General features: G+C 31.0%; 1 protein-coding gene across 2 annotated transcripts; it reads left to right on the top strand.

Moving 5' to 3' along the window:
• The first annotated feature begins 14,268 nt into the window (after positions 1 to 14,268).
• On the top strand, positions 14,269 to 21,142 carry LOC144543794 (protein LIGHT-DEPENDENT SHORT HYPOCOTYLS 5-like). 2 transcript variants are annotated; one of them, XR_013508077.1, is made up of 2 exons: positions 14,269 to 15,638; positions 20,781 to 21,142. XR_013508077.1 is itself a non-coding variant. In XM_078292199.1 (2 exons), exon 1 carries the CDS (start codon positions 14,965 to 14,967, stop codon positions 15,586 to 15,588), a length of 624 nt encoding a protein of 207 aa, XP_078148325.1. In that variant the 5' UTR covers positions 14,271 to 14,964; the 3' UTR covers positions 15,589 to 15,634; positions 20,781 to 21,142. The 2 variants fall into 2 exon arrangements, 1 of the variants encoding a protein (XP_078148325.1); XM_078292199.1 differs by having other exon boundaries at positions 14,271 to 15,634.
• Positions 21,143 to 23,317: the final 2,175 nt, after the last annotated feature.

Raw genomic sequence — 23,317 nt, 5'->3', positions numbered from 1 at the left:
AAAAACATACCCACCACATATGCTGCCACACGATATGTTACAATTAAAATTGAATAAATTATGAAATTTAGCATATATTTATCCGTTTTTTTTTTTTTCCATATTTCTCCTCTTCAATTAAGAAGACTCCACCTTCTATTTTCTTATTTATTATTTCCTTACTTCTTCGTTTCTATACGGATCATAATGAAAATCATTTTTTTTTTATTTTCTTATTTTTTTTTCTTTGTTTCTATACATATTGGTGTGGGCAATTTAGAATATATTTCCGATATATAATATATCAATGTGTGTGTGTGTGTGTTCTAAATTGGAAATAAAGAAGAATATAAATTGGAACGTGTGTGTAAATATATATTTTTCTTATAATATGTGTGTGTGTGTGTGTGTATCCTATACATACACACGATAACACTTTTTATTTATGTTTTTTGATATCATATTATATGTTGATATTGAATTGTTGTATGATATTTGATATTTGATTCGAATCGAGCAATTATTTGATATTATTGGTACTTAAAAATAAAAAATCATCACATCATCAAATTGTTATCAGAGATCACGATTAAAGTTAATTAAAAATACATAATCATATAAATTTTCTATTAACATGTGTTTTAATTTTTAAATAATTATTATTTTCATTAATATATTTGTTTCTTATAATATGTTCCTGTTGCAACGCACGGGTATGATACTAGTATGTATATATACATGTAGAGTAGAAATCGATTTCATATGTAGATGTATCACACATAAGGTAGGCGGATTTCAATGGTTCGGATTCGTCATTTGAAATCGATTTTATGAGTTTTAGAGTTCAGCTCACCAAAACTTTGGTGAGCTTAAGAGCACCCTAATTCTACTCTACATGTATATATATATATGGCTGTTATGGTTCACACCCACTGGATTGTTTCTCATATATGATATATTATTCTTATCCTTCTCCTCAAGCAGATCATCATCATCGATATCCACAATACAAATGAGAATGCTTCTGCATTTTCCTATAAGTATTACCGTCATTCTTTTTCCTTTCTTTTTTTTCTGCCTTATTTTTTTTTCCCTATGATATTGATGGTAAAAGTTTAAATTTTTTTAAACTCATACACAACTTTCTTAAAAATATATACATGAGAAATTGAGAATGATTCCTTTTGTTTTCTCTGCCTGATTTTTTATGATATTGACATATATATATAATAGTTAAATAGATTATCACAACAGCATTTGTGTTGATTTTCCATTGCTAATGGGTCCCATATATGGAATAAGATTGAGTTATATAGGTGTAGATATATAGTCTGAAATTGATTTAGTGAGAATTGCCAAAACTAATGTTCTTATTCCATATATGGGACCCATTAACAATATATATATATATATATATATATATATATATACAATAACAAAGTAGATACTATTCGCGAGGGAAAAAACTCATTTATAACGATACTTTCTTGCGAAAAGTACTGTCACAAATAGAAAAAAAACATTTATGACAGTACTCCGTCACGAAAAGTCATTTTTTACCTTCGCAAATACTGTCTTATTAATGTACAAATCTCCATGGATCATCAATAGTTACCCTACAAAACCTATATTTTGTTTTTCTTCTGTAAAAGGACATTAAGGTCCAATCGTTTTCAATTCCTATAAGCTTGAGCATGATGGATTTGAAATATGCCACATAATAAACAAAATATATTCTTTAATATAACTAGCTATGAATGTAGGGTGTTTGCTTTGAGATTGTGCCAAGCTAAAAGAACGGTATGGATTTTCTGCTTGCACCTCAGGTATCTGGAGTGATACGGATTCGCACTTTTGGGTCCTGTCCTTCTTATAGCGTAAAGTTTAATTTGCCAAGTGCCTTCTAGCTCCTCAAAAATAAATTATCTTGCATGCTTATATATTTAGCTCATACTTCTTGTTTTTTCTTTTTAAACTTTAGAGAAATTGCAAAATCAAACTCAAACTCTGGACCTAATTTAAATAACCATAGTCTTAGGATATATTTTTTCTTCGAAATTTTTATAAATATCCAAAAAAATTTAAAATTACCAAATCTACCCACCTTTTGAAAGTATTTCGATTTATACCCCTTCCGGTTACTGAGTAACCGGATTTGGAATAATTTTTCAGTCACTGGGTATCCGGATACATGCAAATTGTTGGGTTACTGGGTAACTGGAAAGACAGCATTTGTTGGGTTACTGGGTAACCGGAAATAGAGTTGGGTTACTCAGTAACCGGAAAGGTGATTTTTTTTATAAAATTCGAAAATTTCTGAATATTTTCTTTTTTTCATCCTCTTCTTTCTCTATTTTGAATATTTTCTGAATTAAATAAAATTAATTATAAAAAAATAATAAACTACAATTTATAACAATTAAATAATAAGTAACATAATTTCAGAAATTAAATAATTTACAAATTAGTTATAAAAAAATACTTTTTTTTTCTTTTTTCTCTTCCTTTTTGTCTGTCTGAGTGTCTTCCTTTCTCTCCGTCTGAGTGTGATCGTGTGCTTCGAATTTATAGCAGATTACAAAACCAGTTATAAAAATTGATATTTAAAAGAAATAATAATTAACATAATTTCAAAAAATGATAGATAGTTAAAAATTGAAGGCCTATTATTTTAAAAAAAATAATAACTTACATAATTTCAGAAATTAAATCGAAATTCGGTTATAATACCATTCAAAAATTGGATAGTTTTCGTAATTTCATTTTTTTTTTAGTATTTATAACAAATTTGGCTGATAATAGCACACACAGCATGCAGCACTTAAATAGGTCCTATTGGCTCATTAATTAATCAGCATTGTATTTTTGAATTGTTTTATTGTTTGAGTTGCGATGTATGTCACATGCTGTGTGTGATAATAGCACTTAAATAGGTCCTATTGGCTCATTAATTAATCAGCATTGTATTTTTGAATTGTTTTATTGTTTGAGTTGCGATGTATGTCACATGCTGTGTGTGCTATTATCAGCCAAATTTTTTATAAATACCAAAAAAAAATGAAATTACGAAATCTATCCAATTTCTGTGATATTGATATGAGGAGGGTTCAAATGCCTCCATGTTTTTGTGCCTCCATCATGCCTCCATCATGCCTCCATCCCTCTCTATCATTTTCAAAGTTCAAGCAGTCGATCTGAACCGCTCAACCTAACCTCCATACTAAAATATGTTTGGAGACCAAATTTTATATTTTTAGGAATTTTTTTACTATTTTTTTAGATAGGTACAAAATCAGTAAATCTGAACCATCTAAAAACAGTATTTTTGTACCTATCTAAAAAAATAGTAAAAAAAATCCTAAAAATATAAAATTTGGTCTCCAAACATATTTTAGTATGGAGGTTAGGTTGAGCGGTTCGGATCGACTGTTTGAACTTTGAAAATGATGGAGAGAGATGGAGGCATGATGGAGGCACAAAAACATGAAGACATTTGAACCCTCCTCTATTGATATATAATAGTTAAATAGATTATCACAACAGCATTTGTATTGATTTTCCATTGTTAATGGTCCCATACATGGAATAAGATCGATTGAGTTATATAGATGTAGATATATAGTCTGAAATTGATTTAGCGAGAATTGCCAAAACTAATCCATATATGGGACCCATTAACAATGTACAAATCTCCAATCGTTTTCATCAATTCCTATAAGTTTGAGCATGATGGATTTGAAATATGCCAAATAACCCGAGAATAATACTATTTTTTTGAGTTATTCAATGTTTGGATGGAGCAAGAATAACACTAATTCACTATTAGATCACTATTCTACTAACCTAACCAAAAGTTGAATTAGCTACTATTCTCAAACTTGAGATCAACTCTATTCTTGCTCTATTCTTTGTTTCATCCAAACGTACATATAACTAACTATGAATGTAGGGGGTCTGCTTTGAGATTTCTGCCAAGCTAAAAGAATGGTCTGGATTTTCTGCTTGCACCTCTGGTATCTAGAGTGATACGGATTCGCACTTTTGGGTCGCGTCTTGCTTATAGCGTAAAGTTTAATTTGCTCAGTGCCTCCTAGCTCCTCTAAAATAAATTATCTTGCATGCTTATATATTTAGCTCATACTTCTTATTTTTTATTTTTTAAACTTTGTAGAAGCTGCAAAATTGTAAGAGGAGCTCAAACTCTCGACCTAATTTAAATAAGCACAGTCTTATAATATACTTTTTCTCCTAGTCAACTGAACTACCGCCCCCCTATCTCTTAGTTCATACTTTTTATTACTTGAGTTCAACCTCCTTATATATTGAGCTGTTTGAATATTGTTTTCATACAAATTCCAAGGTGCATAAATTTATATTATTTGTCATGTTTTCTTATATATAGCATTGGTAACATTCATATATATATATATATATATATATGGATAGAGAGAGAGAGTTGGGCTACGGTACTTTGCGAAGTAAAGCGAATGTTTTACTTCACGTCTATATCTTCGATTTGAAAGTTCAAAATGTCGATCCGAACGTTCAAGTTGATTTCCATATTAAATTATGCTTGGAGATCAAATTTTACATTTTTTGAAATTTTTTTACTATATCTTTAGAATTTATTGTTGTTTTTCAGAAAAATCTGGACCATCAAAAACAACAATTTTCAAAAGTTCTAAAGAAATAGTAATTTCTTTTAAAAAAATGTAAAATTTGGTCTGCAAGCATAATTTAATATGGAGATCAACTTGAACGGTTCGGATCGACATTTTAAACTTTCAAATTGAAGATATAAACATGAAGTAAAGCATTTGCTTTACTTTGAGCCCAACTCTCTCTCTATATATATATACATAGTACACTGTAATTTTAAAGACATGCATTTCATACTTTAATGGGAGGATTTTCTTTTTCTTTTTCTTTTACTGAAGAATAGCTAGATAGTAAGAAGTAAGAACCATATCATTGCAAATTCAGATCATATAGCTTTATACGAAAGGTATGCATGTGGTCCATGCATATGAATTTATTCTCTTATAAATGAACCGTTCTTTATGTATCGTATTAATGTAGAATAATAATATTAGATTGGATATATAAGATGGTCGTTCCTGCTATTTTGATCTTGGTACGTACAGACGTACAGTAGAGCAGATAAGTAGGTTCGGGCCCATAATTAATTATATATTGTTTCTACTCTCAGCCTATCTGATTTAACAAGAACCGTGCGCAGCAACCAGTCAATATATATATAGATTCCTTTTGTGTACGAAATAAACCAAGTACATGGCACTTGGGTGAAGATGTGCACGTTGTTCTTTCCTTTTCCCCTTTCTTTCTCCAATGGCTCCTCTTTGCAAGAGCAGATAGTCAAATGGTCAGACTCAGACTCCGACCGAGAGCAGGCCCCGCCTCATTCCATTTATTGCTCTATTTACTTTGACATGCCCAACTTTGTCTTTTCTGTTTCTTGATTCCCTGTGTTTCTCTCTCCTACAGTCAATTATGTAACAATATAATTTATGCATATTTAATCAAGGTTCTAAATAGCGTTTATCGCGTCATAGCGGGAAGTCTATAAAAAAAGCTATAACGAAAGCTATGCTGCATAACGTTTTCTTATTTTTATAAAAAAAATATATCATATATTTGTACTAAATATGAACATTATCTAAGTCTCATAGAACAATAAATAATATCAAATTGATTAAAAAATTATAATATTCATATTGAACCAATACAAAATTCAAATTACGACTCAAAATATCCATAGTAATACTAATATCATAAACTATCAATCTTTTTCTATTCAAAATATATTCAGCATCATGACATAATCTATCTTTTTTCTATTTAAATTTTAAAATAACCTAGACATCATGACATAATTAACTATCTTAATATATTCAAAATATTCAAACTACTGTATAGTAAGTATCATTTTGTTACTTCAAGAAATATCTTAATATATTCAATCTAAGCCTTTATTTAAAACCCATATAAATTGAAAAAAAAAGAAAAAATAACTCATGTTGCATAGCGCGTTGTAGCTTTCTTATTTTGATTTCGTTTGATGGATCTCTCATTAAATATTTTTAAATAGTTTAATATAAAGCTTAGTACGTCAATTGCAAAAAAAATTACGGTTAAAATCCAATCTAAGCCTTTATTTAAAGCTCATATAAATTGAAAAAAAAAACCAGCAAATGTTGCATAGCGGGTGCTATTTGCGCTACATGTTATGCGCTATAGCGGATCGCTATTACCGCTATAGCGTCCGTAGCTCAAATAGCACGTTATTATGCCATAGCTTAGCGTTTAGGGTCCAAAAATGCTATAGCACGCTATTTAGAACACTGTATTTAATTATAACAACAATTTTGGAGTAAGGGTTGGAGTTAGAATCATCTAATTATTTATTATTTACAAGAAATTGTTTATTTGGATTTTTGAAACTTGCGACTTACACATAGGCTATTGTATTTACCACTAGTAATTAGGGGCAGATCCAATAAGAGCAGAGGAGGGAGGAGGGAGTTTTATGGAGATCTTTAAGTTCGAACTAACTTTGTCCTCTTTCTTTGAAATTTTATATTCCTTCTTCTGAAATTATGATTTATAATTATGGTTAAATTTAAGGTTCAAATTGGGATAAATTTCTTAAATTATGATTAGTATATTTAGTTTTAGAAGTTAGGGCATTGCAAATTATAAGTTAGAGCATTGCTTTTTTATCTTGCCGAAATTTTTAAATATACCATACTTTCAAAAAAAATAAACCAAACAACCACAACTTCTGAAAATTTCAATTTTTGACATGGCCGCATCCCCTAGGTGCGGCCACCTCTTTTCGGGCCGCATCTAGGGGATGCGGCCACCCCTTTTTTTTCCGTTCAAATTGAACTGCATGAAGAAGAGAAAAAAAGCAAAAAAAAAAAAAAGGTGGCCGCATCCCCTAGATGCGGCCTGCAGAAAAGTGGCCGCATTTTGGGAATGCGGCCATGTCAAAATTCAAAATTTTGAGAGAAAGTGATGGTTTGGTTTTTTTTTTTTGCATAATGGTATATTTAAAAATTTCAGTTTATCTTGTACCCAATTAGCTAATTGGGTTGAACACAATTAACTATTTAAACACAGAGGTTATTGTAATTTAGAAGTCTTTTGCTTATGTTCGAGAATTCTTTCGCATACAGTGACATTCGGATCTGTATCCCCTCAGATATCTGAGAATATCGGATTTTGTTTTAGTTAGCATATCAATTAATCCAAATTAAACAAACACCACTCATCCCTCTAAATTTTAGTTTTTTTACCACCCACGCGCTCTCAGTTCGCTCACCAAATTTTTTGGCGCGCATCATGTGGAAGTGCACCAAATTGTTTTTTTTTTTTTGGTGTGCACCCTCAGGAAGCGCACCAATTTTTTTTTTTAGTTTTGTTCTGAATTGTTTGAAATATTTGGAATAGTTTTTTTTTCTGTTCTATTTGATTTTGTTCTGTGGTATTTAAAATTATATACACACATAAAATTTGACGGTGAAATTGTAGAAAATAAAGCACACTTGTTTAACAAATAAAATTTTGGACTAAATTTGAACTAAAAATTACTACAACAAATTATATGGACAATCTGAGCATCGTTTTGCACTAAGTTGGGAGTCAAATTGCTACAAATTATATACCCAATTCGATGAACGTTTTATGCTACAAATTATACGCAGAACAAAAAAAAATGTAGTCTAAAAATTTCAAACAATTCAAAACAAAAATAAATAAAAAATTTGGGCGCACCAAAATAAAAATTTTGGTACGCTTCCCCAGGACGTGCACCAAAAATTTTGGTGCGCTGACTGAGGGTACGTCGGTGGTAAAAATTGAAATTTGAAGTTTTGGGTGGTGTTTGTTTAATTTTGAATTATTGGGATGCTAACTAAAACAATTTTGGCTGAGAATATAATTAGAAATAACGATCTGAATTTAATTTCAAGCCGCATAAAAAAATGGCTATTGTAAGGAATTTATTTTGTGGTTCATGCCAGAGTTAAATAGTATGAAAATTTAATTGCAATTTTTTTAATTGCAATCTCATGCGATTCACTACATGCGACGGGTCTATGAAACCCAAAATTAATTGAAGGTATGCGCGATGATTGGAACAAGCAATGCAATAAGATAAAATCAATTATGGCTATCTTTTTCAGCTAGCTTATTTTCTTGTTTTCTTATTAGAATAGATAATACACACCCAATCAGCCTTCGACACAAAATGATCCACCACATATCAGCACACGTTTCCCTGCTCCCGTTATGAGACATAAAGCTCTATACGTAGGTAGAGCACCAAGTACAACATTGTTTAGACGCATCACGCATGCTTGGATGCTCCTCTCCCTCAACACAAAATTAAATTAGTATGCTCCAAAGATTAAAAAAAAAAAAAGAAAGAAAAAGAGCTGATTCAATTAGCTCTGTAAGAGATGAGAGAGAGAGAGAGGATTTGCTTTGGTGTAATGAGCGGAGGCGCGGGTCCTGGGGGCCCTCCTCTTAAGTCCAATTCCATGTCCTGAATCATGAACACAGAGATTGGTCCAGAACAGTGTGTATAAAGAGAGAGAGAATGGTAAGGGATTAATTACAGTAGGATATGCATACTACTTTTTGATTTGGAGGTCAAAAAATATAATTTGGACCGAAATTTTTAAATATACTCTCAACAAAAAAAAAATAAATCAAAAGATCATTGTCTCTATAAAATTTGATATTTACTCGGGTTGCAACGAAAAATGACGGCCCCCTGCAGCTCCCAAAAAATCCAAAAAATTCAAATATTTTGCTGTTTTTAATTGATTTGTTTAATAAGTTTTAAAAATAGAAAGAACATCAAACAAAATAGATAAAACATCTTATAATTTAGATGTACTAGAAAGATTCTGAAATATTTTTCAAAAAGGATTTTTTCTAGCTGTAAGAAAAATTAATCTATTTCTTGGTGTGTTAGTAAAAATAAAAAATAAAAATGTTTGGGATCTAAATTATTGATCTCGGTTCAAAAGTCATTTCTAGATAAATAGAGAAATTATCGTGATTCTTAGTACATTCAAAGTTTAAGATACCCCTTCTATTTTGAAAAAAAAAAGTTCCTCACCATCATTACAAAGTCAAATCGTTTTTCACCATTTTCTGAAAGAAAAGATAATGGTTTTCGCTCTATATTTTGGCTTCGTCTAGTGCAATTTCTTCTTTGTTAAAAATATGCGTTTATTTTCTACAATTTCTCCGTCTAATTTGATACAAATATATAATTCTAAACATCACAGAATAAAATATAATAAAACAAGAAAAAAACTTAGTACAAAAATTTCAAACACAACGCAACTAAGAAAGAATAGTACACAAGCCACCCGAATTGAGCTTGCATGGTGGTATTTTTAAAATTTTGAAATTTAGAATATTAACTAATTAATTTTAAATTATTACTGTGGTAACTAAACAAAATTTCGGATATTCTAGATAGGCAAAATTTGTATTGGGTTTAGAGATTTTGGAACGTATTTCGGAATGGGACTGTGTAATGGGTGTGTCCGGCTGAATACAGACTGCATCCAAAGTTTCTAGTAGATACAGATGGATTTTTTTTCTTTCTTTTGGTAAAATATATTAGAGTGTAAAAATTAGTTTGATGTGAACGTACGTAGATAAAGAACGTGAGGAAAGATGTAGTATAATTTGGTAAAGGTTTTGATAGGGTTAGATATATAGTTGAGTCACCACTCCGTAGCGCAGATGGTAAAGACACCCCACTCTCCTTTGAGAGATGTGGGTTCGATCTCAGCCAAAGGCTGAAAGATGTGTGAGTGTGCGGGGCCTATGGACATATCTCAAAAAATATATATATATATATATAGATTTTAATTTGGACAGCAAAAGCTGAGATTCCTGATTGCCGATGGCGGCTAGCTAAGTGGTGGTATACGGTATTTTAGTATGCAATTAAAAAAAAAGTAGCTAAAATGTCTTAACTTCACACATGTTTATATAATTTTTTTTATTTCTTAATAACAATATTTTAAAAGTCCAATTAATAATAAAATAAAACAGTTAAATATGTGATATATTTATTAAGTTTACAAACACATAAAACTTATTATGACTTTTTGATTTTGATAAGTTTAAAATTCAATGGCGTGTAAATTATTCATGTCAATATGTTTCTGTAAACTCTTGATGATTTCAATCAAAATAAAATTGTAATGATATACTTGTTGGGAATCATAAAGACCAAACAATTATGCCTTGTCTAGAGATCAAACAATTATATCTCATCTAGGGGTCAAACACTCCGGGGAATGAGAAACAGTTCTCCACCTTAACCTAAGGACCGTCCTATGCCAAAGAGATTCAAAACATAAATCTTAAGTGCGGAACATAATACCTGATTCCATGTCGTTTGTCATGGAATAACCAAAACCATAGCAGAGTAAGCCATCTTCATGAGCACGAGACAAGTCTTCAAATGCAAGAAGTCATTCTCGCCTTTTGTCGTCGGGTCGAGGAATAAGTCTTCCAAGACAGCAAGGTGTGGCCCTTGAGAAATCATCTCCAAATTTTCCTAATGAATTTCTCTTCTCTATTCTTTGATGGTGGAAGAAAAATAGAAGACACACAGAACTGTATTTTTCTTAAGAGAAAAACAGATGTTCAGTTTCTGTGCTTTTCTTGGTTACCTTGTGCCTTGGGGTCCAATCCTTATATATAATAACCTTTATGGTTATTTGCCAAATTGAAAAAGGTATTTTGTGATGTGCACCAAAAACCGTGCTGACACATCAAAAGCTGTGCGATTGCATCGATATCCGTGTGGATAGCACAATCCTCCATAAAGGCAGATTTCTGACCTCTTTTCTACTTTTCTAAATTGCAAATTTCTAAATCAGTCCATCAATGATTTGATCTTTGCCTAAATTATTCTACACATTTATGAACCACATCCTAATGAATATATTAATTGTCTATTACCTTATTTGATCACTTTAATTGACAATCATATATAACAGTAAACAATCCATAATTAGATTACATATATGCTCAATGTTGACATTAAATTCAACGAGGTTAGCAGTAAATCCAACAATATTTAATGTTTAGGTGTTTTTAGAAAAAAGAAATGATACATATAATATACAATGAATTTATTTTTATATCTGAATTAAATATTGTGTTATTAATTAAAGTTTTGAAAATAGAAGCCCAATGAAAACACTAAAAGTAGAGGTACTTGACCTTTTTTATCATAAAAAAAAACGAGTATCATGATCGTGTGTTGGAACAAAAAAAATTGATATATTTCTATAAAAAGTTGGACCAATGAAAAAATAATAATTAGTTAACAATATTTATGAATGATATTAAAATAGATTGGGTCTAAATTCAAATTATAAATAAAAAGTCAATTTGTATAATAAAGTCCAAAGAAAAATCAACTTAATGCAAATTGAAGATATCATAGTAGTAGGTATAGTATACACCTTATATTTGTAAAAGAGAAAACAAATATTAAATTGCTACAATTGAAAATATATAATAAAATTAGAAATATTAAAGTAATATGGCTCATACTTTATTACTCGATCAAGATCTTCGTATAAACTATATTTCTGATATACACTCATGAGGCATCATGTTTTATTTCCAGCTAATAGAATAGTAACTGACAAAAATACTCCTTTGAATTTCAAATTTATATTTTATTTATAAAATATTAAGTTAAGATACAATACATAAATTTAGATAGGTGCTAGTTTTTTTTTGTAAAAAAAGAAAGGTGTAGGTCGTGCACCCCTCTCTCTTGTGAATGTTTCAAAAAAAGTTACAACTAACTAATATTAATTATTACCTTGTTTTAGACTAATAAGATTCAACTTATTTAAATAAAATAAGTAAATAATTAGTGATGCCAAAAAAATGAAAAAATGACCAATCAATCCGATTTTTTGTAAATGATATTTAAAAATAGAAAGAAATCAGAACCAATCTGAAAATCAAATATCTGACAATCAAATAAGTGTAGTGAGTAAGTGTGTAAATAAATTTAAAATTCTACACATATAAGAACATAAAAAAATACATAGAATAAATGAAAAAGTAGACTATTTGATCTAGAGTTGATATTCAATTCAAAATTTATCTTTTAATCATAAAACATGTGCATGCTTTATATACGCTTAATATATATAAGAGAGAAGAGATAATTATAAACAAAGATAAATTGACTGAATAAACATTACTTATTGTTAGCATTGCATAAAGAAAAGTTGATTTGACAAAACAGAATTTCTGAACTGCGCTATCTGTAAATAATAATAATAATAACAAGAGTAAGCGTTCTTAACTATCATGTTTGGATGTGGCGATAAGATGAGATGATGCCTTTCACAAAGCATTTTTTTTTTCCTCGTGTGGTTTTCAGTAGGCAGACAACTGTGCACATGACGTATAAAAGTATGTCATCATTGGCGCTGGATTTGGGGTTTAATGCCCCAATCTTATTCAGAAAAAAAATGTAAATATAGTATTTTAATGTTATAGAAATATTTTTCTTAAAATAACTCATACCTATAACCTCACAACTATATTAAGGTTATTTTATTGTGACCTCATAATTATAGTTTTGTGTTTTGATATAATCATTACATTTAAATTTTATATTTCTTATAATACCTGACTTTTTTTAAAAAAAAAAAATCCAGAATCATCACTATATATATAGAGAGAGAGAGAGAGAGTTAGGCTATGGTGAGGTGTGAAGTAAGTCTTATTTTACTATACATTCATATCTTCGATTTCAAAGTTCAAACAATCAACTCCAATCACTCATCTCCATATTGAAATATGATTGTAGACCAAATTTTACATATTTTGGGATATTTTTTACTATTTTTTATATGGGTAGAAAATCATTGTTTTTGGATGATTTATGAACTATAAAAAAAACAGTGATTTAAAAAAAATCCAAATAAATAATAACTAATTTTAAAAAAGATGTAAAATTTGGTATCCTAACACATTTCAATATGTAAAACATGTTAAGCAGTTCAAATTGACTTTTAAATCTTTCAAAAGTAAAAATATAAACGTGAAGTAAAATAAAGTTCTTACTTCATAACTCACCATAGCCCAAAACTCTCTCTCTCCACACACACATATCATTGCACCATGATTTACAAAAATAAAATAAAAATAAAAATAAAAATAAAAATAAAAATAAAAATAAAAATAAAAGAAGGGACATGTTATATTGAAAACAATTTTCTATTTGACAACTCTGACAGTCGATAAAATGATCATCAAATTTTTTTGAAAAATAGAGATATATTATCTATAACTTAGATAAGTTATGTACTAAATTTGATACAAATTTAAAAATCAGTTGGTTTAACATCAAACAATTTTAATAGTAATATTTCAGTTTTATTCACACTTAACTAGTAACTAAATAACGTAGAACATATACAAGAATGGGAGAGTATCTGCGAGGATAAAAGTGACTATCTGCGAGGGTATACTGACAAAAATATGTTTTTTCCTATTAGCAACGGTAGTATTTGCGACGATATACTGACAGTATTGGTTGCAAATACTCTCCCATTCAATATATAATCTTATTTTTAAAATTTTAATAACTATTTTATCAATTTTCATAAATAAATTTCAATATATATTATTACAATATTTAAAATTAAGGGTCGCTAAGTACACTCAACTTACATGTGAATCCACCTTGACGACACATGACCAAATTCACCGCACAACATGAATTTACATCCCTACTGATATATAGCTGCACAAATTGATCATCTTTTGCATGCATATATATTTAAATTTGCATTTAAAATATATACTACATCACTACATGCATCATATTATGTCATCACACATGTTGTCATCGATTTATCCATGCCTCATGAGGGAAGCGGGGATGAATTTTCTCTCCAGTTTCCACGTAATATATAATTTTCTCTACAATTATACAGATTTTATTAAATGGTAATTACCAGAAGTGGACTATCTTATTTTTAAAATAGACGGTCTCGATCAAATTTAATCATAGAACTGTTCGTACTTGTCCTTTCTATGAACCATGAAATGAATTTCGTACTATCTGATGGGTGCAGATCCCAGCCCCCACCCAACCCTATTCTCTCTCTCTCTCTTGTCTACTTCAGAAATCCTCTCTAACAGTAACAGATGCTACAGGTGATGATGATGGCATCACATTAAGAAAACGAAGTCGTCGGTTCTCTCAATAAATCGATCCTTTCTGGAGAATCAAAGCATTTTGTTTAATTCCTGATGGCACTTCCGCATAAGGAGTTTCTACTGTTAACATTTCAGGAAAGCAAAGCGAAGCATGGATGACTCCATTTCTTCTACAGCATCTCAAGTTTAGATCTCTGCTGTTTTCTTCTACAGTACTTGCTCTCTTAATTAGTTTCTTCTTAAACTTCTTGTTCTTATTACTATGTATCGAATTAATTTGTTTTCTTATTTTGGCCTTGATAGGATTGTTGAAATTTTATGTATGTACAGGACCTGAACCGAATACCTAAGCTTCCAATAATAAGAAGAAATTTACTGCATGCATTCAGTGCAGTGGTTCCAACCTGTATACATGCAAATTGATTAATAAGCCGAGTAGAGAGAGAGAGAGAGAGAGAGAGAGAGAGAGAGAGGAAGGAGAAAGGAAAAAGAGAAGCACCCACTTCAATGATAGGGAACAACATCATTATTATCATAAGACCATTATAACCAATCACCAATCTCTCCTTATTTCTCCTCAATCACCAAAGTGCAACCCCACCCACAAAATTAGGGTTAAATAATTGATCAAAGCCTTTTTCACTGGTACCACCCGATTCCCACTCAGCCGACACACACACACACACACACACACACACACACAAACAGCACCTCCACCTAAGAATGGACATGAACAACACAGCATCAACATCAATCCCCCTACCGCCTCTTCTCTCTTCCAATCCATCAACCCTGACAATCATTCCCCACACCGGCACCACCACAAGCGGCTCATCGTCCTCCTCCCCTTCATCACAATCCCCGTCTCCGAGTCGCTATGAGGCGCAGAAGCGACGTGACTGGAACACCTTTGGTCAGTACCTGAAGAACCACCGGCCACCTCTCTCCCTCGCACAGTGCAGCGGCGCACATGTGTTAGAGTATCTCCGCTACCTCGACCAGTTCGGAAAGACAAAGGTGCACATGCAAATGTGCCCCTTCTTTGGCCGCCCAAACCCTCCGGTCCCTTGCCCATGCCCTCTTCGCCAAGCATGGGGATCCCTTGATGCTCTCATTGGCCGCCTCCGTGCTGCCTATGAGGAGAACGGAGGCATCCCTGAGACCAACCCTTTTGCTGCCAGGGCTGTACGCTTGTACCTTCGCGAAGTACGTGAGCTTCAGACTAAGGCGCGTGGCGTCAGTTATGAGAAGAAGAAGCGCAAGAAGCCAACTACTCAGGGAGGAACAGGAAACATGCCATCTTCTTCATCAAATGCGCCACCTTCTACTGGTGCAACTTCAGCATAGTAAACCTAGTTTTGTGTCACTTGGTCTGATCTGATATGCCAGTAAGGTTAGTAGTCTTTTTACCTCTTTCTGCGAATCTTTTATGATCTTACTTTTATCACATCTTTTGGTTTTTGTCATTCATTCCCGTACTAATGGTGCTGTTGACAGATAAGGATATACAGTGTTTTGATCTGATTGTTCATTACTCGCAATATCTATTAGGATCTCACCTTTATCAGCTTTGTTTGTATTCTTTCTATTTGGGTATACAAACAATTCAGTCGTGACTTCTTTTCTGAAAATTTCTTTTTATGGTATTAAAGCACTAGTGGAGACTATGTCCTTCTAAATTTCTTTTGCTTTGACCATTAATTCTTAGCTATCTATATATACTGAAAATAAAACAGTTCCATTCCGCCTCCTCTTCCCTTTCTCCTTTTCAATGTACGTATTTTATAATCACAGTTGTTCTCCTCAAAAAAAAAAAAAAAAAAAAAATCACAGTTGTAAAGGTTTTTTAAAAAGGAAAGATAAAGAAATACAAAGGTAAAGTTGAACACATTTTATTTTCTATTTCATATGTTGCTGCATCTGCATTACAGTTGTGCATTAGAGATGTGACGGTTGTACAATGAATTTAGTTAAGGCTGTAATATTATTTCTTGAAGATATATATCTGTATCAGTATTATATACAATTATCAATAGTTACTGTTATAAGGAAACTATTAATTGAGGGGATATATGTCTTTTACTAAAGCCCTCTTCATTTTGATCACTTTGCTCATCCGTTCCTGACATTGTTAGTGATATATATATATATATAGTTAAGGTCGTCATCTTCAATGAATATATATGTTTGATGCATGGATGACTTGCATTCTCTTTCAAAAATTAATTATATATAAATCTATGATGTTTGACAAATTTTATACAGAGTTAAAAATAGCTGTAATAGAATCTTAATTTTTTCCTTTTCTTTTTTTAATGATAAGTAAATACTTCATTTTTAGAGGGAAAACAAATATTTTTTGTTTATGAGAGTAGTTCATAAGAGAAGATAGTTAACTGAAAATAGAAAAAAATGACATCACATGTATACGTTAACTAAAGATCGATATAGTTTGAGAAACATAGTAAACTATATTTGATTAGAAGCATACATAGCATGCATATATGGTGTATATTTTTTTGGTTTACAATAAACAAAAACAGTAATAGAGGGCTACAACTTAACAAAGCCACTTAAAGCTAAAATGATTTCAGACTTCGGATTTAACACATGATATTTATCACATGGTTTTGAAACTTGAGATTAGAATATTGCCAGTAATCAGGTGATTATGTCAAAAAAAAGGTTGAGGTTGCAATAAGAATCACAAGCTTAACATATGTGCCCTCGGTATACCCTCGCGGATAGTCACCTTTTACCCTCGCGGATATATATGTTTAAATTTATATGTACGACTTGAATCAAATTAGCCTATTGTAAGCATTACTCTCTTTGATTATTATCCTCTTTATATATGGATCCTTAAAACAATTGAAAAAAATAAAAATACAATGAATTGAATCAATTGGGGGTCAAAACGTTTTCAACATTTCACTTGATTATTTGACCCCTCTTTGTTTTTCATTCTATATATGAAGTAGCACACATACACTTGAACAAATGAGGAAGTTATAGTTAGTTACAAATTATACCACAAATAAAGGATGAAGGTCCACAATATCAAAGGACCACATGCAAAAAAAATGTTATTAAAAATTATAACAATTGCTCGAGCTAATATATATATATATATATATTCTGTACAGATACAAAAGACTGAACGTTATCCAATTCAGACATAAATCAATAGTTCTAATGCTGTTAACGTTGATGGAAAATTTTAAACATAAAGATAGGTACAAAAGAATGAACACTATCCAATCAGTTCTAGTGCCGTTGATTGATAATTAAATTTAAACATAAAGCTAAATTTAAACACAAAGATAGATACAAATTAAGACTGAACACGATCCAATTCAGTTCTATAAATGCTGATGATTGAAAATCTAAACAAAATATTAAAAATAATCCAAATATTTTATCATATTTTTTGACAGAATATATATATAGGATAAGTAATATCAGTAATCCATTATACTTTCACGTTCTCTGAAAAAAAAAATCAAAATTGATAATTTTTTGTATGATGTTTTTGTCACACTGTCAAAACTACGCAAAATAGACACGACTTAGCGAAATTGAAGCCGATTCAATCCAATATGCATGTATTCGATATATCTCATCCAAGCTATGAGCACTCGGCTTGATTACATCCTAGTTTAATCCAACATGACTCTTTTAAACCATGGTTTCTAATCAACGGATGTCAATGTATTAAATTCTCTGAACATAATAATTTTCTATGCAATAATTATAAAAAGATAGTTTGTATTATCAAATTTTTTAAGTGAATTAAGAGAATGGACCAAGCGTACCTAATGTGTTTAATTAATTGTTAATATAATTATTGTTAGATTAGACTATCATTTTTCTCACGGATCGTTCATTGTTTATATATAGTGCACTCTTGTTATAAATCTTAAAATATAAGTTAATATGATAAATATACATAATCAAACATCCACAATAGCTTTAATATAATTTTACTACGTTTTTTTTTGAAAGGTTGGTAGAAGCTACCAACTGGTACAGGAAATTAAAGGTTTTTACATCTCAATCTAAGCTATTACATTTAGAGACTGCACATCACACACAGCAATATGTTTCTATCTTCCTTCCATCAGCAGCATTTCAACAACCACTCATACTGTGCACAAATCCAATCAGCCAGGATCTTTGTTGATGAACAGTTTTTACTACGTTGAATAGTAGTTTTTAATTGTTAATTCACATAACTAGGCGCTCTTGCCAACATATAACGACTACACAATTAATTTATCTTAGGTTTATTTGATAGGACAATCAAATTGCTGACAATCGTTATATCTTAAAATGGATATATCTTAAGCAGGAAAGGATTTGAGTAGATCGTATATATTAACGTACAAGTACTCGTATTATATTTGAGCGGGGTAACAATTACTTTTATATTAATGTGACTGTGTAGAGAAATGATTTATATATATAGTAATAAGAGTATGGCTAAATTGCTACCGGTAGCACTTCGATCTAAGTGCTTACGGGGTCATATCTTCGTATTTGATGTTCAAACAACAAATCTAAACCGTTAGATGTTCAATCTATATTAAAATGTGCTTGGAGACCAGATTTTATATTTTTTAAATTTTTTTTACTATTTATTAAGATGGTTTGAAATCGCTGTTTTTTAATGGTGCAGAATTTCAATAAAAACAGCGATTTTCAAACCATCTTAATAAATAGTAAAAAATTTCAAAAAATGTAAAATTTGGTCTCCGAGCACATTTTAATATAGATTAAACATCTAACGGTTTGGATTTGTTGTTTGAACATTAAATACTAAGATATGACCCCATAAGCAGTTAGGTCGAAGTGTTATCGGTAGCAATTTAGCCATACTCATAGTAATAAATATCATCCATACATATAAATATATGTCACACAATTTTTTTTATGGGTTTTCAAAATAAGCAGCACCTACTATAATATTGCTTCTCGCCAGTCTAATATTGCCAATCTATAATATATTTTCATGAAAAATAACCCATTAAACCACCTAATAATTAACTGTTAAAATTTTAGACAGAAAGATTGTATTACTTGCATGAATGATTGCTTCTCCAACAATAATTAATTAACTGAGATCAAGTATTTTTTTTTTAATTTCTCCTTCTAATTTTCTTTACATGCATGTGTACTTCTTTTTGTTTTACCTTTAGTTTTTCATGTTGGCAAAGGTTGTAAACAAGAATTTTATGTGGGTATGATGGTCACTATCTTCCTTATTGAAAGATTTATTACTAGCTTTCAATGATTAAAGAAAAATTAATCAATATCAAATCTAATATAATCAAGCTACAGGGGTTACTTTTGTCCATAAATTTTGATTATTACACAAAATATACGGTGCCAGAACCCTGAACACAGAATATATAGGAACTATATATGGATAGAAGAAAGTTTGATCAATGGTTTAGTTGTAGAGAGAAAAATATATACAAATGAAAGCTGTAATTTTTTAGAGGAAAATTACGCGTAACAATTGATTAAATATAAATAAATTGATGATAAAACTTGCACAATGAACTTAATTATAACCCATTATCATGCTTTATATATATAACTAGCTAAATACAAAATTAATGACAAGAATCAATCCTAGGCCCTGTGGAATTTAAACACTTCTTAAAAATGCCCTCACTACTGATCAAACTCTAGCTTCCTACTTTATATTGGGGTTTCTAGAAGTCCTTAAGATCATAAATCCTAAATTAAGATTTTATTGGACTTGGATGAAATCAATTAATGTAAAGCGATAGTGTAATAGGTAAATTATGCCATCCATGATGAACAAAAATACACTTGTACAAGGGATGAAGTATATGTGTAGTTGGTAACTGATATAGAAGAGCAGCCCGGAAACAATATCTAGTAACTTGTGCTAAACAGAAGGTTAATTAATTGCTTGAACATTTCTAATCTGACTTATATTATAGCTAGTGTGAAAAAATGGCACAGGACATTTACTTCAAAATAAAAAGGTAGAAACAAAGTTGTAACTGATGTAAGAAGCATGCATACCTAAGTTTTAATTTTCAATTTCTTCAAAACGTAGGAATATAGGATTGACTTGAAGGATTCGATTAAATGATGAACTAGAACTGGATGGTTTTTTTTTAGAATAAAGCAAGAAAGCAGTGGAATCATATATATTTCAAATGGCATGTATGATCTTGCAAAGACCACACTGCCCCCCTCCAAAACAAAATTTAAGAGTAAATTGAGAATAATTAGTACTCTTAATTAGTCTTGAAAACAAGATAAACAAAAATTCACATAAATTTAGTTGACCTGATTTCATGGGTAACTATTAATTCCTCTCTTTCTATGCTGCTCAGGTGGAGAATATTGAGCTGCAAAAGCAGTCGGCCTTAGTCTGACCCTATTGCTTTTGTGGTTTATGTGACATAAATTCAGGTTTCAGGATGATAGTTGAACTGCCTGCATTAACAAAAGCATGCTTAATTTATAGATAATTCCTTTCCTATTTTGAGTTGCAGATATGGAGGGGCTAAGAGCAGTGCACTTATATAAGATGCAAGGGCTACTGAAGCTCTGAGCACAATTTGATATTCAGAGGCAAATATATTGACCCATTATATAGTTGGCCTGCTCAAAGGCAAACAGGTCAGACTCCCCAAGTGAAGGCAATATATTTTATTTTACAAACCTAAACTGTGTACACGTTGAAGTAAAAATTAATTATTAAACTAGCTAGATTGTTGGCTAGTTTTTTTATTTTGTTTTTTGTCTGGATGTATGCATACACAAGCTGGTACGTACACTCCAACTTTTGAGGAAACTGGCATTCCTTCAAGGTTTAGTCTATCTAATGCTATATTGACATGCTAAAAGCACAAAACTGTGTTTAGTTCAACGTGACTCTCTCGTTCAACAACTAGTTTGTTGTCTATAAAGGAGAACAAGTAGATGTTCATTAAAAAAAAGGCGACCTTTTGTTTTACTGAAGTAGACTCTTTGTTTCTCTTAACGGAAGTTCATTCTCTTGTAGTGTAAAGTGCATGAATGCGTTGATCCTTGATGCTTGTGAAAGATATATATATTTCCTTCGGATAAATAATTCAAAACGTTGACAAAAAGCTATATGTACTGTACAGTTTAGGAGATATATACCTAGGGGTGGCAAAAAAGCTCGTAGCTCGTGGCTTGATCGTGACTTGCAACTCGCTCGTTATTGAACCGAGCTGTTAACGAGCCAGCTCGCCACTAGCTCGGTTCAGAATTAACGAGTTCAAGATGGGGCCTAGCTTGCTCGCCAGCTTGCGAGCTAGCTCGTCTAGGTATCAATTTGTCAATTTGTATGAACTTTTGTGCATTGTATACTATCTAGCTCAATTCAGACCCAGTCAGACCCAGCGAGCCAGTTTGTCACGATTTCAAGCTGAGGTTTTAGCTCGGATGTCTTAGATCCAGCTCACTCGGTTGTAGCTCGGTTCAGAATTAATAAGTTGAGCTAGAGCCTAGCTCGGACTGAGCCAGCTAGTTGACACCCCTATATATACCTAAGAACGCAACATTAATTTCTTTTTGCAGTCCCGTAGACAGTTTTCACAAGAAAAGAAATGGCAAATATTCATATGTAATTACAACTACATCTAGAAAGAACATTAATGCTATATATAAAGTGCTACAAAGTGAATCAGGACATTATTTTTTTAGCAGTGCTGAAATCTGATTTCTTCAAAGAGAAGACTAAATTATGTCTGACATTGCTACTAGGGTTAGCATCTCTGAATCGAACACAGTAGGCAAAGCTCACAACTCTTCTGAATTCCCCTCCCCTTCAATTTACCCTTGAAGAACGCCTCATAAGCCTAAATGTAATAACATAAACAGTAACTAACAACAAAAAATCATGTTGTTGTTAAAAGACAAAAGTATTTAAGTGGGGATTGATATGAACTATTGAAAATAAAGAAGAATACCAATAAGATTAATCTCAGACACTCATCATAGATCAAAAAATCAAGAATAAATAAAATAGAAAATAGAAAATAAACTTTTATGGGAATAAAATAAACAGTAATGTATACCGTATTGTCATAAATAGTAAAATAGTACAAACGGTGACTTAAGAGAAGCTTTTTAGTATAAATAGATGTAGGAACTTATAATAAAAATAACTTCATATTCAATAATTATTATCTCCTCAAAATTTATAGAATTCATTAAATCATCATGAAGATACAAATAGGTTCTAGCCTGAAGAGCAGCATGCAAAGGACCGAATTAACATCCATCAATTGATCCTGGCCTCAGCGCATGCATGAAAAGCATTTGTGAGTTTGCCTGCCAATGCTTTTGTTGACTTCGTAGAAATCCTTTTTTTTTTTAGTGCATTTACTTTTTGTACCGCAAGATCCAACATCTCTTCAGACTGACGTGGAAAAATTTATTAACACCTCGCTGGCTTGCTGTGATTACATCTCCAGAAACCTGCATTCCAGTTGTCAAAAGGACTGCCTTTCTAAACTTATAAACAGAATAAATTAAATACAATTCTACTAACTTTTGAAAATAAAAAAGAGCAAAATGTGAAGTTAAATTCAGATTTCTATAAATAGAGGGACCAGATTTTCATAAACTGGTCCAACTTACATTAATTAGTCACCGCAAGAATGTACAGATTCCCGCTCTTTCTTTGAATAAAATTGAACCAGTTTTACAATTACTGATTCCACCTTAGAATTTGGCAAATATGACATCAATGTCATATGATATCAACTTTAAAATTTATTGGATAGACTTCAAAAGAGTAATTCAAATCGTTAAAACCGATTTATTTTATTAGTGATGTGTTTAATGCAAAATTATTTTTTTAGTTATTTATTAAGTCAAGCAATCAAAAATTAATGTTGAAAAATGAATGTATTAAAATTAACTTAAAAAATCTCACATTTGACTGTTTGACTTGGTACTAAATAAATTCGCATTGATATAAATTTTACATGTAAACAAACAACTAATGAAGTAAATCGGTTTATATAATTTGGATTCACCGTTTGAAATTTACTTA

Source organism: Carex rostrata, chromosome 25, assembly GCF_964058835.1.
Source record: "Carex rostrata chromosome 25, lpCarRost1.2, whole genome shotgun sequence".
Classification (NCBI taxonomy): domain Eukaryota; kingdom Viridiplantae; phylum Streptophyta; class Magnoliopsida; order Poales; family Cyperaceae; genus Carex; species Carex rostrata.
The sequence above is the reverse complement of the archived record's forward strand: the minus strand, read 5'-3'. Positions and strand labels throughout refer to the sequence as shown.

What these genes read in the sequence shown, in the direction of transcription:
- LOC144543794 (XM_078292199.1), top strand. Translation starts at nt 14,965, where the DNA reads ATGGACATGAACAACACAGCATCAACATCAATCCCCCTACCGCCTCTT.